Source organism: Bos javanicus, chromosome 20 (assembly GCF_032452875.1).
Source record: "Bos javanicus breed banteng chromosome 20, ARS-OSU_banteng_1.0, whole genome shotgun sequence".
NCBI classification, from domain to species: Eukaryota; Metazoa; Chordata; class Mammalia; order Artiodactyla; family Bovidae; genus Bos; species Bos javanicus.
Genome location: NC_083887.1, coordinates 6,680,351 through 6,698,119, shown reverse-complemented (window position 1 = coordinate 6,698,119; position 17,769 = coordinate 6,680,351). Strand labels below are relative to the sequence as shown.

Here is a 17,769-nt window from a genome sequence, read left to right as displayed (position 1 = left end):
GTCACAGAGTACCTACCATGATTTCTGCTAAGGGAACATATCCAATAACAACTTTGTTGTCTTGGCGAGACTGGATTTCCTGAATGTTCCCTCTTCTCTGTGCCAGGTCTGCTAGGACAGGGCTGAGGTACTCTCTGTTCACTGTCACCTCAAGATTCATCAGGGGCTCCAAAATTTGCTTATCAGCTTTCTTCAGAGCCTAAAAAAATTAAAGGATGTTAACTCCTCTTCCTTAGACTGCAGGTCAGACTTCTGTTACGAAGGGAAGATTCATAAAACCTTAAATACTGTCCATACTCTTAAGCACAGAGCCTCCAGCAAAAAGACAGAAGCCTGCCTTAACACTCTATAAGAAGTCCAGAAGGTCAACGTTCGCTCGTCTGTGCATGCCGACAGTGCGCCTGAGACCTCATGTATGTGTTGCAGGAGGGTGCTTGGTAAAGTCTGATCATGTAGAGTACCTGTGAACATGTGCCCGGAGACACAGGGAAAGAAAATGGTTTTCCCCTCTCAAAGACATATTTCCTTCATGTATCTCCTCTTTTATGTTTGAAACCTATAGTTACAGTGCATGCTACAAGTCGGGGCAATCAAGGAGGGAAATAAAGGAGCTAAAAACACAATAAATAGAACATATTCTCAGTGTAAAACAAACAGAATTCTGTTCAGAATTTCAGATTTCAAAGGCCAAGAAGAACAAACGCATACAGAAACTGAAAAAAGCTAAAACAGCATCAGGCAAATAGGAAGTGGACAAAAACTGGGGAAGCAGCAGAGGAACAAAGACATCTTGGGGTCCTAGTCAGATTGTCTGTAAGCATCATTCCATCAGCCAAACTGGTACATGGATTCAGAGGGCATTTGCAAGCACTGTAACCACTGATGGGTTTGCTTTAAAAGGTAACCTACTCCTCCGGCCTACCAGAGTTAAAACAATTTCCTATATATTCTAAGCCGTTTGGTTGTCAGGTGGGATGCAATAATCGTGGATTTAGCAGTGGATACCAGACCAAAAAGAAGGGCTCTGGAATGTGGCCTCTCCTTTATCTGGCTCTGGCTGATCATCCTCTCTGCTCACCGGCCCCCACTCACTCAGGACCGGACGCTACCATGGCGTCTATTGTCCAGTAATGCTCTGCGCCTCGGACGCTTCTGTTCCCCACAGTTCAGCACCTCCGCCTTCCCCTCTCCCTGCTACCTTCATGATCATGAAAAATGGGCAGACTGGTAAAAACTTCAGTATATTCTCTTTATCGTAGAAATTTCAGAAAACTATAGCACACATATATATAGTAAAAGCATAATTTCAGTTCTTTGCAGCTGATTAAGCCTTGAAAATCGCTATCAACTGAAAGGACTCAATCAGCGACAAAGTATCTAATAATCCTTGAATGAAAACATTACTAAAACATAATGACAGTCAACAGCAAACAACTAAATAGATCCTATGTGTTTTTGCAATTCTTACCCAAAGCTTCGTGCCACTCCACAGTGTAGCTTTCTGAATAACATAATGCAATGGGGAAAGACTAAAAATTAAGAGGAATAATGCTGTAACTGAGGAAAGGACAGAGTTCTGTGTGACCGAAAAGGAGGAATTGTGCTCGTGGGTCTATCCTTAGTCCTCTTTTCACAGTCTTTTCCGTGGGAACAACTGTCTAGTTACAGAGCATCAAAACTTCATCTAAGCTGCACTCGAGTCACAGTCTTTGGGTGCTCCTTAAAATCCACTGGCCTGCTCTGGGATGATGTCCGAGTATCTTGCAGCAACCCGATATGGCCCAAACTGATCTCATTATTTTCTTTTCCAAACACTTGCCTGCTCTTTCCTCTTTCTGTTGATGGTGTCACTAGTCTTCATGCATCTTTGATTTCCTTTTTCCCCAACATAAGCTGTAAGATTTCTATTCCTACTGCTGATACTCTAGCCCAGATCTAGTCTATTCCCTGTCTGGGGCTCTCCATACTCCAGTCCCTCCTATATTCTAATGATTATGCTGCTCTCTTCAAAATGTTTAAATCATTTACCACACTTCTCAAATCTCAAATTCCTCAGTGTAGTTTCTTACAGGTTTCCCTACAGTCGGACTCTATTTTACTTTTCCAACCCTAATTTCATCACCCCCTGCCTTCTTTAATCTTTCCACATCTAGAATGCTGCCACTGTACCCATAGCCTCCAAAACATCACAGGTCAACAATTAAGGAAACTGTAAAAACCCCCGTGTGCTTGTCTTTTGAAGTGAAATGCCGACTCAAGAGTTAATGATTAGAAAATGTGAAGATGTAGAAACAAGGACAGTTGTTGGGCTAGGCAACTGGGAACAATTTAGACTATAATTCTGTCACAAAGCAGAATTACCAAACTCACAGTTCCCTTAAAGATATAAAGGCCCGACACACACTCCTAAATTGTTTTTACCAGAAGCAAACCCCCCTCCCAATGAAAACTGCCAACCTCAGGAACATAGACCGTAGACTGGTTGAAACAGCCTGCTCCTGAAACACTATAGTGGGTCACAGTCTTGAGGTCACTGGCTCACCATGGCTCCCTTTGCCTGGCAAAGCAACTAAAGCTACTCTTTCCTGTTTCACCGAAAACTCTTGTCTCCACGTTTCTATTCAGCACCCGTGAACAGAGGCTGAACTTCAGCAACATTAACTTCTTTCCAATGTCGACCAAAAAGATGCAAGTTAAGTTTCATCTGAGGCAAAATGAAGACTACAGCCTGGGAGACAGCACCTCAGATAGCTCTGAGAGACTGCTCCAAAGAGGCAGTGGGGGAAGGTCAATATATAAGATTTTGGTGAAGGGGGAATTCAATACAATTAAGCACTCATTTACAAAGTGTTTTCTGCTCTCCAGGAGTCTCTGAGGTCCTCAGAAAGGGATTTAGTGCTTTTCTAGGTAATACGAGATGCAAGGACTGGAATCATGAAATCAGTTGCTAAAAACATCCAACTATCTAAAGACCTGTCCCACCAGATTCCTGGAGCAAAGAGTGCCCCACTCCACCCTGAACTCCCTCAGCGGGTGTTGAAGGTCAATAGCTGCAGCAGCATGGGGTTCAGTCTCTGTAGAGGCCGATGGTGAATGCCCTTGTTCAGTGGTTGGCAATGCTCTTGGCAGGTGCCAATTAGCAGTTGACACCAAGAACCATTCTCCAATTCCCCACTTCTCAGCTTTTGTGAATCTTATACCATTCTATCTAATATTTTGACTGGCTATATTTAATTTCCTTCTAAATCATAAGCTCGTTTAGGTCAAGAAAACATATGCATCTTACTGTATTCCTTCAGTTCCCAGTGCAACATGACCACAACATAGATGGATCAGTAACTATATGAAGCATCATTAACTTCTCATCAGCAGAGGCAAGGAGTGTCCACACCAGATGAAGTTTCACAAGGGTAAGAGTACTTCCATCAGCAGTATTTGAAGTAATGAATTAAAACTAAAGATTAAGTGGAGGCCTCATAAAGTTAATTCTTATTCTCTACTATGGTCTTAATGGAAGGTTAACCAAGGGGTATTAGATTCTGGCCAAAATACTGGGGCTTGAGGTTAACTTAGAAGCACTGTATCATCTTTCAGGTTACAGTTATTTCAATACTAAAACAAAAGTCAGGTGGAACTCTAAGAATTATTAGAAGGTAAATGTTTTCAACAATTTCATCATGACCACTTTATAGGCACTATTTCTAACTATATGCTCCAGAAAACAATATTTAAATAATTATTTTTGAAAATGTAGGTGGGTGTTTTTTAAAATGAAAACTCTTAAGAAGTATGAATTTAAACTCACATTAAAAAGTCGTTAAAAGTTCAGCCTTCCTAAGTCAGGGACCTAGGATATTTAAATTAACTTTGTAATTATGGATTCAAATAAGACTAGAAAACCAGGTCTCAAACACAGTCCAAAATATTAGAAAATGGTCATAGAAGCAAGTGTTTTAATGCACATCAGTCACCTACAAAACTAGAGTATTCCCACACTGAGAATAATGCACGGAATCAGCATTCAACACACGAAGGTCCTGGCGGGTGACCCCATGGACTGCAGAACACCACGCTTCCCTGTCCATCACCAACTCCTGGAGCTTGCTCAAACTCATGTCCACCTAGTCAGTGATGCCATCCAACCTTCACATCCTCTGTCGTCCCCTTCTCCTCCTGCCTTCAATCTTTCCCAGCATCAGGGTCTTTTCTAATGAGTCAGCCCTTTACATCCGGTGGCCAAAGTATTGGAGCTTCAGCACCAGTTCTTCCAATGAATATTCAGAACTAATTTGCTTTAGAATGGACTGGTTGGATCTCCTTGCAGTCCAAGAGACTCTCAAGAGTCTTCTCCAAGACCACAGTTCAAAAACATCAATTCTTCGGCGCTCAGGTTTCTTTAGAGTCCAACTCTCACATCCATACATAACTACTGGAAAAACCATAGCTTTGACTAGATGGACCTTTGTCAGCAAAGTAATTTCTCTGCTTTTAAATATGCTGTCTAGGTTGGTCATAGCTTTTCTTCCAAGGAATAAATGTGTCTTTTAATTTCATGGCTGCAGTCACCATCTGCAATGATTTTGGAGCCCCCCAAAATAAAGTCTCTTACTGTTTCCATTGTTTCCCCATCTATTTGCCATGAAGTGATGGACCAGATGCCATGATCTTAGTTTTTGAATACTGAGTTTTAAGACAGCTTTTTCACTCTCCACTTTCACTTTCATCAACAGCCTCTTTAGTTCCTCTTCTCTTTCTGCCGTAAGGGTGCTGTCAACTACATATCTGAGGTTATTCGTATTTCTCTCAGCAATCTTGATTCCAGCTTTCATCCAGCCCGGCATTTTGCATGATGTACTCTGCATAGAAGTTAGATAAGCAGAGTGACAACATACAGCCTTGATGTACTCCTTTCCCAATTTGGAACCAGTCTGTTGTTCCATGTCCAGTTCTAACTGTTGCTTCTTGACCCAGATATGGAATTCTTAGGAGGCAGGTAAGGTGGTCTGGTATTCCCAACTCTTTAAGAATTTTTCAGTTTGTTGTGATCCACACAGTCAAAGGCTTTGGTGTAGAGTCAATAAAGCAGGAGATGTTTTTCTGTAACTCTCTTGCTTTTTCGATGATCCAACGGATGTTGGCAATTTCATCTCTGGTTCCTCTGCCTTTTCTACATCCAGCTTGAACATCTGGAAGTTCTCAGTTCACGTACTGTTGAAGCCTGGCTTGGAGAATTTTGAGCATTATTTCTGTGTGGTAGTCTGAACATTCTTTAGCATTAAAATGAAAACTGACCTTTTCCAGTCCTGTGGCCACTGCTGAGTTTTCCAAATTTGCTGGCATATTGAGTGCAGCACTTTCACAGCATCATCTTTTAGGGTTTGAAATAGCTCAACTGGAATTCCATCACCTCCACTAGCTCAAGGGCATATCCCCAGGCAACCACAAGGAGAAGAGGAGACTGTTTAATGCTCTGAGAAAGAAATTCACTTATCTGATCTGTAATTCAACAAGACTTATCTGATTTTGGTGATCCTTGATTAATCTTAGTAGAATAAACATGAACTTCAATACTGGAACCAATATTAGACCTTCAGTGTCCTTTAGACTATAGTCCATTTTGGGCAGAGCTGACCCCAGAAGTGTCTTTTACTCAAAGCTACCAAGATTGCCTCTATGGCTGTGTATCTGGTATAGGAAAAGCAGCATGCATGCTCAGTCGCTTCAGTCATGTCCAACTCATTGCAACCCTATGGACTGTAGCCCACCAGGCTCCTTTGTCCATGGGATTTCCCAGGCAGGAACACTAGAATGAATTGCCATTTCCTTCTCCCCTCCAAGGTATCTTCCTACCCAGGGATCGAACCTGCATCTCTTACGTCTCCTTCATTGACAGGCAGGGTCTTTACACCAGTGCCACCTGGGAAGGCAGGGAAAGGAGAGATGCCACCAGAACAACTTGCCTCTTTGGCAGAATCAGAGGATGTTTAGTAACTATCTGTGTCAAATACCAATATCCTAGATCCTATTTTGAATAAAATTCCAGTGATTAAGAAATCAGATTCTCCACAATTAGAAACTCATGATTATAGGGTTCAGAATGCAAGGACACAGGTCAGGCAATGGGAGCACAGCTGTCTGCAGATTAGTGGTGCATGGCTGTCCGGAGAGTACCTTAAAGCAAAGAGGATTCAGTTCAGTTCGGTCCCTCAGTCGTGTCCAACTCTTTGTGACTCCATGGACTGCAGCATGCCAGGCGCCCCTGTCCATCACCAACTCCCGGAGTTTGCTCAAACTCATGTTCATTGAGTCAGTGATGCCATCCAACCATCTCATCCTCTGTCATCCCCTTCTCCTCCTGGCCTTCAATCTTTCCCAGCATCAGGGTCTTTTCCAATGAGTCAGTTCTTCACATCAGGTGGTCAAAGTATTGGAGTTTCAGCTTCAGCATCAGTCCTTCCAATGGATATTCAGGACTGACTTCCTTTAGGATGGACTGGTTGGATCTCCTTGCAGTCCAAGGGACTCTCAAGAGTCTTCTCCAACACCACAGTTCAAAAACATCAATTCTTCGGCCCTCAAGTTTCTTTAGAGTCCAACTCTCACATCTATACATGACTACTGGAAAAAGCATAGCTTTGACTAGACGGACATTTGTTGGCAAAGCAAGGTCTCTGCTTTTTAATATGCTGTCTAGGTTGGACATAGCTTTTCTTCTAAAGATCAATCGTTTTTAAATTTTACAGCTACAGTCACCATCTGCAGGAATTTTAGGGCCCAAGAAAATAAAGTCTCTCACTGCTTCCATCGTTTCCCCATCTATTTGCTATGAAGTGATGGGACCGGATGCCATGATCTTAGTTTTTTGAATGTTGAGTTTTAAACCAACTTTTTCACTCTTTCACTTTCATCTAGAGGCTCTTTAGTTCCTCTTCACTTTCTGCCATAAGCTTGGTGTCATCTGCGTATCTGAGGTTGTTGATGTTTCTCCCAGCAATCTTGATTCCAGCTTGTGCATTATCCAGCCTGGCATTTTGTATGATGTACTCTTGCATATAAGTTAAATAAGCAGGGTGACAATATACAGCCTTGACATACTCCTTTCCCATTTTGGAACCAGTCTGTTGTTCCATGTCCAGTTCTAACTGTTGATCTGAATATAGATTTCTCAGGAGGCAGGTAAGGTGGTCTGGTATTCCCAACTCTTTAAGAATTTTCCATAGTTTGCTGTGATCCACACAGTCAAAGGCTTTGGTGTAGTCAATAAAGCAGATGTTTTTCTGGACTCTCTTGCTTTTCTGATGATCCAGCAGATGTTGGCAATTTGACTTCTGGTTCCTCTGCCTTTTCTACATCCAGCATGAACATCTGGAAGTTCTCAGTTCACATACTATTGAAGCCTTGCTGGGAGAATTTTGAGCATAACTTTGCTAGCGTGTGAAATGAGTGCAATTGTGTGGTAGTTTGAACATTCTTTGGTATTGCCTTATGGCACCCCACTCCAGTACCCTTGCCTGGAAAATCCCATGGATGGAGGTGCCTGGTGGGCTGCAGTCCATGGGGTCGCTAAGAGTCGGACACGACTGAGCGACTTCACTTTCACTTCTATGCATTGGAGAAGGAAATGGCAACCCACTCCAGTGTTCTTGCCTGGAGAATCCCAGGGACGGGGGAGCCTGGTGGGCTGCCGTCTATGGGGTCACACAGAGTCGGACATGACTGAAGCGACTTAGCAGCAGCAGCAGCCTTTCTTTGGGACTGGAATGAAAACTGACCTTTTCCAGACCTGTGGCCACTGCTGAGTTTTCCAGATTTGCTGGCATATTGAGTGCAGCACTTTAACAGGAAGCACTATTACAGCAGCTTCTCCAATCAGGAAGCTTCCATAAGCCTCTTATTCTTATCCCTTAGAGGGCAGACTAATGAAATAAAAACCCCAATCACAATTATGGCAAAAAGGATTAGGACACTTCCATACCTTTTGTAGGCATCTTGAGACACAAGCAGAAATCATAGTTGTGGAGGTACCAGGATGAATTACCAAAGAATGTAAAGTAACTGCTACATCTTGAACTGGGGATCCAAGCAATGGTCCTAGGTAAGGGGGAAAACTATATTAGGACTGTATTGTACTCAGTGAGGGGTAAGTGAAATGTGCAAAGAGGCAGAGAACTTCCAGTGTTCAGCAAGTAAGGAGCTTTGAAGTCATCACACTGTTCTAAATAATAAATAAAATGCAACAACTCTTATTGGATTGAGTGGAAAGGGGAGGACAAAGGGCAAACCACCGTCCCTAAGACTGGAGAGAGAGGTCAATGCAGGGAGTTGCACTGAACTGTAATTGCTAAACTGTTTGAGGCTCAATGTGGCCCAGTCACAGTTAAAAACTCCAGGAGGACCCAGTCTTGGGGGTGGGGAGGGGCACAATTTTGTGATCTCAAGCAGGTTCTCACAGTAAATATCAGAGATACATGAGGGTGGTAGTGGGGAGGAATTCTTTCTGAAATACTCCAAGGCATTCTATTCTTAACAAGGTCAGCCCTTAGAGGAAACTAGTGTATCAGAGCCAAACCTGAAGGGGTATCAGAGCCTAGATGACTGGAGGGAAGCATCCAATTCCAGTCTACTCCAGCCATCCTGTCCCACCTATGGGGGATGAAAGGACTGAGAAACAGCTGTGCAGCTCAAAGGTCAAGGGCACCGGCTAAGGCCCAATCTCAGGGGTACAGACACTCCCCCTCCCCCTCACCTCACCACCACAGTACTAAAGGCCAGTTTAGAGCAGTCCCTTTTACCCAGTGCATCATATCTGGCTATCAAGAAAAATGCTGAAGGGCAAAGAGCACAATCTGAATACAGAGAGCAAGCATCCGAACCAGACATAGCAGGAATGCTGAATAATCAGACTGAAAATATAAACTGATTTATAGGGCTGTAACAGACAAAGTAAAGGGCACTAAGAACAGATGGTCATGATGGCAGAGAGACAGAAGTCCTAAGAAACAACAAAAAGAAATGCCTCAGATCAAAAACACTGTAACAGAAAGGAAGAAGACCACTGACGTGCTCAGATGGGACACGGCTGAGGAAAGGCTGAGTTAGAAGATATATCAGTAGAAACCTCCAAAACTGAAAAGCAAAGTGAACAAAAGACTGAAAAAACCAGAACAGAATATGCAATACTGTGGGACTACAAGGTATGACATATGCATGGTGGGCAGAAATAGGGAGAAAACACCCCCAAAGTTAGAAAAGAAGAATGAATAATTTCTGTTATTAGAAGGGGCTGAAAGTGACCCTCATCTTACTGATCTGACTGCCTCACCTTGGAGGCATGCACTGTGAACGCCATTTTCAAAGGCCTCTCGGGAGGCCTGCGAGAGGTCTCCGGCAACGCTTGCTGCATACTCGATAACGGGCAGAAGAGATGATGTTTCCACAGGTTTTGCTTCCAGTTCTACAGTCACAAGATGCCGTTTGTCTCCTAAAGTTCTATCTAAGGTATCTGTAAACAAATCGAATACAGTACCTCAGAGATTTGTTCTGGAAAGGTGTCAAGGTGCCATAACTGGCAAAATCAACAAGTCCAACAAGTTAATTACAGTCAACAAGTTCAAGATCTCATGGAAGATAAAGTGGAAGAGAATACCAATAAAGACACTAAGCACAGTATAAAAATGTCAGAGTAAATAGTTCTATCAAGAAAGTGTAGATTCTGTGTTTATCAACATTAAACACCTGCTCTGAATCATCTATTAATATTGCTTCAGTGTTAGGGTGTGTTAAGGCAGATGAACACACAAGTTCTGACATGCAGATCATACATTTAAACATTTGTGACCCAAATTCTATTAAGCACAAAATTTTTACTTAAAACACTTACTGAGTACAAAGGACTATCTAATGAAAATTAAAAGGTTTTTAACCTTGACAACAAACAGCTGAATTTCATACTGTTCCTGCAATATATTCTTTATTTAATGTTTATGATTCCTTTCCTCCAAAACTACTGATCTATTTGTTAAAATGAAAATGGTATCCCTCATTTGTCAACAAGCAACAGCAGTCAGTGAAACTGAGTGGGGCCCTGTGTGGCTCTCTGGCATGGAGGCCCTTTTGTCCCCCATTTCTTGTAGGCAAGACTCCAGTCTCTATGACCTTCCCTGAGTTCCACAGGGCAGATTTGGAACTGTTGCTAATCAAGGGAGAAGCAGTCAAGAAACCACCTGTTCAGTTCAGTTGCTCAGCCGTGTCCGACTCTGCGACCCCATAAACCGCAGCACGCCAAGCCTCCCTGTCCATCACCAACTCCCGGAGTTCACCCAAACTCATGTCCATTTAGTCAGTGATGCCATCCATCCATCTCATCCTCCGTCGTCCCCTTCTCCTCCCGCCCTCAATCTTTCCCAGCATCAGGGTATTTGCAAATGAGTCAGCTCTTCGCATGAGGTGGCCAAAGGATTGGAGTTTCAGCTTCAACATCAGTCCTTCCAATGAACACCCAGGACTGATACCTACTGATACCTACTAGAGGAACTGCTGAGAACTAAGGTCTACACATAGCCAACTTCATAACAAAGTTGCCAAACTGTTTTCTTGCCAATCTTGTTGGTGTAAAAGGGCATCTTGTCTTTTAACTCGCATGACCCTAATCACTGAGAATCTTTTAATATGTTCATGGGCCTTCAGCCTCTTTTGTGAAATGTCTGTTCAACTTTTTTTGTTCACTTTTTTACTTGGCTGGTTGCCATGTTTTTAGTGATTTTTGGATTCTAATCTGCCAGTCTTATATGAGGCAAATATCTTTTCTCAGTGTATCTTTTTGCTTTCACTATATTCTAATACAGTCTTAATTTCAATAACATAAAATTTACTAATCTTTTAGTTCACAGTTTCAGCCTTACCTGCTTAAAGTTCTCCTATACTGTCTTCCAAAAATTTGAAAGTTTAAAAACTCTCATAAAGCGTTGGGGTTTTCTTTCTTTCCTCTTTTGCATACATTAACATTTATTCTCTTTATTCTCTGTCTTCAAAGGGAGACTTTCCAACTCTCTCCTCTTATTTAGGCTTTTAAATTCAACTAGAATTGAGGTTTAGATACAGTATGTGGGAGGAATCTAAATCTTTTCCCGTGTGAATAGTTTTTCCAGGCCCATTTATTGAAATTCAGTCCACCCTTTCCCACTGAGCTTCAATATCACTCAGTGAAAGGTACATTTTCATATAGATGTGTGTTTCTAAGCTCTCTGGTTTGTTCCCCTGGTATATTTGTCTGTTCCTAGCTTGATTAGTTGGTCAGTATCATAATGACTGCTTTTATAGTAAGTATTAAAGCCTGATACACTTCTTTGGGTAGAACTGGTACCCTCATGCTATTCAGTCCTCTTATCTATGAATAGTACGGATCTTATCTATACTTTTCTTTCATTCTCTTTTTCAAAACATGTACCTGGCTGCACCAGGTCTTAGTTGTGGCATGCACAATCGTTAGTTGTGGCATGTGAACTCTCACCTGTGCTACGTGGGATCTATTAATAGTTCCCCGCCCAGAGATCAGAGCCCTGGCCCCAGGCATCAGGAGCACAATCTCAGCCCCTGGACCACCAGGGGAGTCTCATGAATAGTATGGTTTCCCACTGAACTTCGGTCTTCTTTAATGCCTGTACATTTTGATAATTTTCTAGATGTACACAAATGTAACCTGTGCCTCAACAGCATGTGATCACCGGTGGTCTGAATGTTCAGTCAACAGCATCTGGTTATTAGCTTTTCACTTTGTAACTAATAAGCAATTTAGAGGGAGACACTTGAAGACTATGCAAACATGTTATTCAACAATGTACACAATATTAAGTATGTGCAAAATGACGATTTTCTATTCCAACCCTCCTCAACATCTAACAGTCAGCACTTGGCATTTCAGTATAAGGAAAAACAGTATCTTCTTGTTGATCTATTATCGGTATGGCCTCATGAATTCTAGCTTTTTGTCAATGGCTTAATTATTGTTTTTAGCTATTCTGGAGGTCAAATTAACCCAGATTTAGCCAGTGTAGCCTCTTGAGGTTGGTTCCTATGTCCTTATGACATAATCCCATCATTTTTTGAACATTTCCTTTCTTTCTCAGATAACAGTCCATTGCTTATTTATTTTTGAAAGTTTCGTATTTCTTACTAATACTTTTTAATCCCCTTTATTTCTTCAAAAATAATATTTTATATACTCTGTACATGGTAATTCTGGTATCAGAAGCCCTTGTTGGTCTGCCTGTGAGGTTTATTGTTTCTACTGCTTTTTTCTGCCCATTGTGCCTTTTCTCAAGGTTTTATGATTTTAAAACTTTAAAAAATATATTGTGAGTTCATTTTACTTTGTGGGATCTTTGAGGCCTGGATTGAGGGTACATTTACCTAATAAGCCCTATGTTTGCTTTCTCAAGGCTCCTTGGTCTATCACCAACCAAGAGGACTTCACACCAAGTTCTTATGGTTTGGAGTTTTATAGATTATACTGGTTCTATGAACGTAGGCTGAAAATGCCTATGGTTACAAATTCTCAGAAATTCTTCCCCTTTGCCAAAAGCCAGTCAGATAAGTTTCCTTGTCACCTTCTTTTATGGAGAAGACTTTCCATATTGCTTCCATGAGAATGTGGCTCTCAAGCAGTAGGTTAAATATGACCACAGATTTCTCCAGAATAGCTAGTGGCTTAGGTACTGAGTTATTTTCCAAGATTCCTGTTCCACCTTCCTTTCTTTAACCTCTGGAAGTTTCCATCATATTCTAACCACTTCAGACATTAATTGGAAAGAGGTTATTTATATTTTCAAGCATCTTGTTTTTCCAGATATAAAGTCCAGAAAGAGAAATCATCATGTCATTTGTCATCATGCCCCTATATCCTGTTTAATTTTTCAAGTTTCAAAGAAAAGTAATCACGTGGCCTATTTACAAACCACTGAAGTGCTTAAAAGTTCTTAGTTACGCTAAACATCTCTTTTCTATATTTTTTTCACAAACCTGTCCAAGTTTTCTTATTGTGGGGATGGGAATAGCTGTCATGTTTTTTTACTTAAGGGAAGCAAACTGAAAAGATCGTATGTAGAAAAAGCATGAATTCTTACATTTTGGCACAGAAATATAAAAACTTCAGTTTCCCAAGAATACCATCAGCACAAGATTACCATGTTTATTAGTGAAAATTATTTTCCACTCTACTTTTTTTCTTTTTAAAATTTTAAAATTATCTGTAATTTTGCTGAGATATAATTGACATACAGCACTGTAGGAGTTTAAGGTGTATAACACAAGGCTTTAACTTACATAGATCATGAAATAATTACCACAATTAGTTTGGTGAACATCTACCATCTCATATAGATACAACATTAAAGAAATAGAAAAAGATTTTTTCCTTTGTGATGAGAACTCTTAGGATACACTCTCTTAACTTTCACTTATAAGGTACAGCAGTATTAATTATCTTTATCATGGTGTACAGCAAACCCTAGTACTTGTTTATCTTATAACTGGAAGTTGGTACCATTTGACTGCCTTCTAAGTCTACCTTCCCCACTCCCCATTTCCACTATTTTATGGAGTAAAAAATAGCACACCAATTTCAAATTCTTATACTCATTCTGGTATTGAGGACCAGGATGAGCTGTCTACTTCAATGGTTAATCCCACAGTGTACCTGTTTGACGAGTGGCTCAGCCAGTATATGTAATAAATGAGTGGCAAGAAATAGGGCCGTGCCTAAAACAAACAAATTCTAAAAAAACAAGAAAACACACATAAAACCTGTCCTCACTGATGGAAGACACTAGTAAATATAAACCCTGCTTTATGCAACTAAACTAAGAGATGCAGCAAACAGATCCTGGAGAGAAAGAAAGCAACAGGACCAGCAAATTCTAAATGTTGCATTTACCTGTGGCACGAATCGAATTTAGGATGGCCTCTCGGTATGCCACCTGGAGGGGCCCGAGATAGGTTTCTAGTCCATATTCCCTCTTGATTCGGTCATGAATGATTTCAATATGTAACTCCCCCATGCCACAAAGGACAGTCTGGGTAAAAGAGGAAGAAAACAAAACAAAGGTCAAGGAAAAATTGTTTATCACAAAACACTAAATAAAGGTATGATATCAATATATTTTATTTCCCATTACTTATAAACAAAATTTCTCCTGTATAAACAACATTTTTTTTTGACTCCTACATCAAAACACTGTTTTTAACTTCTCTGACTGTAAAAATCAATCAATTAAAAGTGAATCACAAGGAGTGGTCCAGTGACTACGATTCCACATTCCAATGGAGGGGGCCTGGGTTTGATCACTGGTCGGGTGACTAGTCAGTGCTCGTGCCGCAATGAAGATCCCACGTGCCACAACTAGGAGCCAGTGCAGCCAGTCTCTGACTCTGTGATGGTTGGGTTATTAGCTGGCTAAGTGGCATTCTAACCAGAACCATGCTTCCCAACCACAAAGCTAAGTGCTAGCCAACGGAATGTAAGTATTAATGACGTTGTCAACTTCTAGGTTATATCTTTAAGGATAAATAAAACCATTCTCTTAATGAAGATGTGGATAACTATCTTGAAACGTGAATGAGGGCAACATCTTGTGAATGAGGGAAATAACCCCTCTCCCAAACACTCCCAATCACATGGCTGTTTGCCAACCATCCTGGACACCTTAACCTTACAGTTTTGTGGGCAGTCAAAACTACTAGAGTAATACAAGCCAGCAATCCCACTGCTGGCATACACACTGAGGAAATCAGAAGGGAAAGAGACACGTGTACCCCAATGTTCATCACAGCACTGTTTATAATAGCCAGGACATGGAAGCAACCTAGATGTCCATCAGCAGATGAATGGATAAGAAAGCTGTGGTACATATACACAATGGAGTATTACTCAGCCATTAAAAAGAATACATTTGAATCAGTTCTAATGAGGTGGATGAAACTGGAGCCTATTATACAGAGTGAAGCCAGAAAGAAAAACACCAATACAGTATACTAACGCATATATATGGAATTTAGAAAGATGGTAACAATAACCCTGTATGTGAGACAGCAAAAGAGACACAGATGTATAGAACAGTCTTTTGGACTCTGTGGGAGAGGGTGAGGGTGAGATGGTTTGGAAGAAGGGCACTGAAACATGTATATTATATGTGAAACGGATTGCCAGTCCAGGTTCGATGCATGATACAGGGTGCTTAGGGCTAGTGCACTGGGATGACCCAGAGGGATGGGATGGGGAGGAAGGTTGGGGGCGGGGAGGTTTCAGGATGGGGAATACATGTACACCTGTGGCGGATTCATGTCAATGTATGACAAAACCAATACAATACTGTACAGTAAGTAGCCTCTAAAAAATAGATAAATAAATTTTTTTAATTAAAATAAATAAATAAAAGCAGCCCATATTAAATTTAACAAAATTCAGATTATAACAACAACATGTGACTACTCATGGAATAAACAAAGAATGAAAAAAAACAAAAAACAAAACTACTAGAGTAGCTTGAACCTTTAAGTGACAGAAACTGACTTTTCTCTTTTTTGAACCAATGTCATTTTGGGTCCTTGTTAGAACAGCCAAATTTGCATTAAAACATTAAAAAAAAAACCCAAAAACAAAATAACACAAAAATAGTTATTCCTGAAGGTCTTTTTGTATGGGAGAGTATGTGCAAGTAATCCTATTTGCCCCATTTTATTCATATACCATCTGTATAGTGAAGCATTAACTTTAACCTGAAAAGAGATCTGGCCTTTGCCTTTAGCTACTGGAAAGTTCTCTGTAGGCCAAAATGCTCCCTGATAGAAGTGTCTTTGCTTGTCTGGCGCCTCTGTCCACCAGTCTAACAATGTGACTTATGAAACAGGTTTTGGAATAGCCATACCCATTCACAACCTAGAGAGTGAAGGTAGTAGCCCAAACCTACAGGAGGCACGAGAGATTAAATGTCAGCCACATAGGCAGTATGTGATTATGTTCCAACAGAATCTCTGAACATCGAAGGCTTAGGTGAGCTTCCCAGCCTGGCAGTACTCCACAGAGTCAAGAGGATGAAGAAAGCTTTGCATTTAGAACTCTCCCAGACTTTGCCCTATGTGTCTCTTCCTTGGCTATTTCTGATTTGTTTCCTTTCAGTGTAAAAAAAACTGTAAGAAACAATAAAAGACTATTTGGTGTATGACTGTGATACTTTAATATAAAGTTAAAAAAGTAAATTATTTGGAAAGAAGCAAGTTGTTGAATAATACAAATACAATGACTAGCTATATATCTGTACATATATATTTAGAAATATGTATATATATACTATGCTTTGTAACATAGCATGGCAGAAAAATGGATGTTCGGAAAAGTGTGAAAGGCTATTCACTGATTATCTGTGTAGAACAGGATGGAAAGATTGAAAGGGAGACTTTAATTCTTTACTTTGTCCACTTGCGTGTTATTTGCCATTTAAAAAAAATTTTGTATTGGTGGTTTTTAAATAAAAAGTTTCTATTGCAATTGCTTTTACAGCCTTCAGAATCAATTAAACTAAGCTGCTACATCATTTAGTTGGCATTTAGGAAAAAAAAGTACTCCACATGTTTCAGATTAACTAAAATGAGTTTATCCTTTTTACAGACACATTTATAATCTTTTAAAGGAACTTTTTCTCGATATTTTATATAAACTCTACTCTGCCTCCCTAAAAAGAAGATGTAGAACGAACATGTGTTCTTCTACTATACCATAGTACACAGTGCAGTCCTGTACCTACTTTAGACTCTGTCTCTTCCCATGCTGTTGGCCGCAGTCTGTCACTGCTCACCCATTTCACGTGTGTTACCATCATTAAAACTACCTTTGCATCCTCCCTTTAGAAAACTGTTTCTGTACGTTTTGGCATAAGAGGCTCAAAGTGTTGTCTTGCAGTTGAAAGATTTATTTCAAAATTTCACAAAAGGCTGTGTTCTGGAACATAAAAATTTTGGAGAGTAGTTTATATAAGTAAGGTATAATCATGCTGAGGAATTAAGGAGAATTTAGCTTGAGAGTAAAAATAATAATCAGAAATTTATATTATGAGAGAGCCAAAGTAGAAGGCCTTTTCTTTCAGGTACATGGACAAATCAATGTTTTAGACAAATGCACTTAAACACTGTCTTGCACACAAATAAACATTATTATTGAAAGATTTGGGGAATTAATAATATGCATACTTGTCCAGAATCAGGATCTAGCTTCACTTTCAAACTGGGATCTTCACGCTGAAGGCATTTCAATGCATGATCCAAATCTAGAGGACAAACAGTAACTGTTACCTTTACATCTTATTTTTTAAGATAAGGTACTACAGTAACAGTTATTTCACACAGCCAGAAATGTTTTGTAGAGAATTTAAAAAACTGACAAGACAGTGATGGGAGGTTACTTGAGATTGAGTGACCTGGAAAGACCTGTCCAGGATGATTTAGATAAAGACATAAACCAAAAAGAATGATGTTGTAAGTAAAAACCCAGAGAAAAAGAATTCCAGATAGAGGAAATGGCTGTGCAAGGAATGGTTTCTACTGAAGAAACAAGAAGGCCAATGTAGCTGGATAATGGTAGACAAAAGAGCAGCATCAGATGAGGAGATGTGTGACAGAGATCAATCACATCATGAAAGGTTTGAAGGCCATGGTGAAGTCTGGATTTGCACTGGGAAGCCACTGAAAGGTTTTACATGGGACAGTAACATCATCTGATTA

The 17,769-nt window shown here is 40.4% G+C and overlaps 1 protein-coding gene across 4 annotated transcripts in view; it reads right to left on the bottom strand.

Moving 5' to 3' along the window:
- The window catches only part of GFM2 (GTP dependent ribosome recycling factor mitochondrial 2), a 70,717-nt gene that overhangs the window by 19,987 nt on the left and 32,961 nt on the right, over positions 1-17,769 (bottom strand). For 2 of the 4 annotated variants that reach the window (XM_061393246.1, XM_061393247.1), the window contains exons 16-20: positions 17,239-17,315; positions 13,931-14,069; positions 9,323-9,502; positions 7,976-8,091; positions 17-199 (exon numbers count right to left, since the gene is read on the bottom strand). In XM_061393246.1, coding sequence (XP_061249230.1) covers positions 17-199; positions 7,976-8,091; positions 9,323-9,502; positions 13,931-14,069; positions 17,239-17,315 — 695 coding nt within the window. Of the gene's footprint in view, positions 1-16; positions 200-7,975; positions 8,092-9,322; positions 9,503-13,930; positions 14,070-16,855; positions 16,991-17,238; positions 17,316-17,769 lie in introns of those variants that run through there. The other 2 variants (XM_061393248.1, XM_061393249.1) reach the window with 2 other exon arrangements.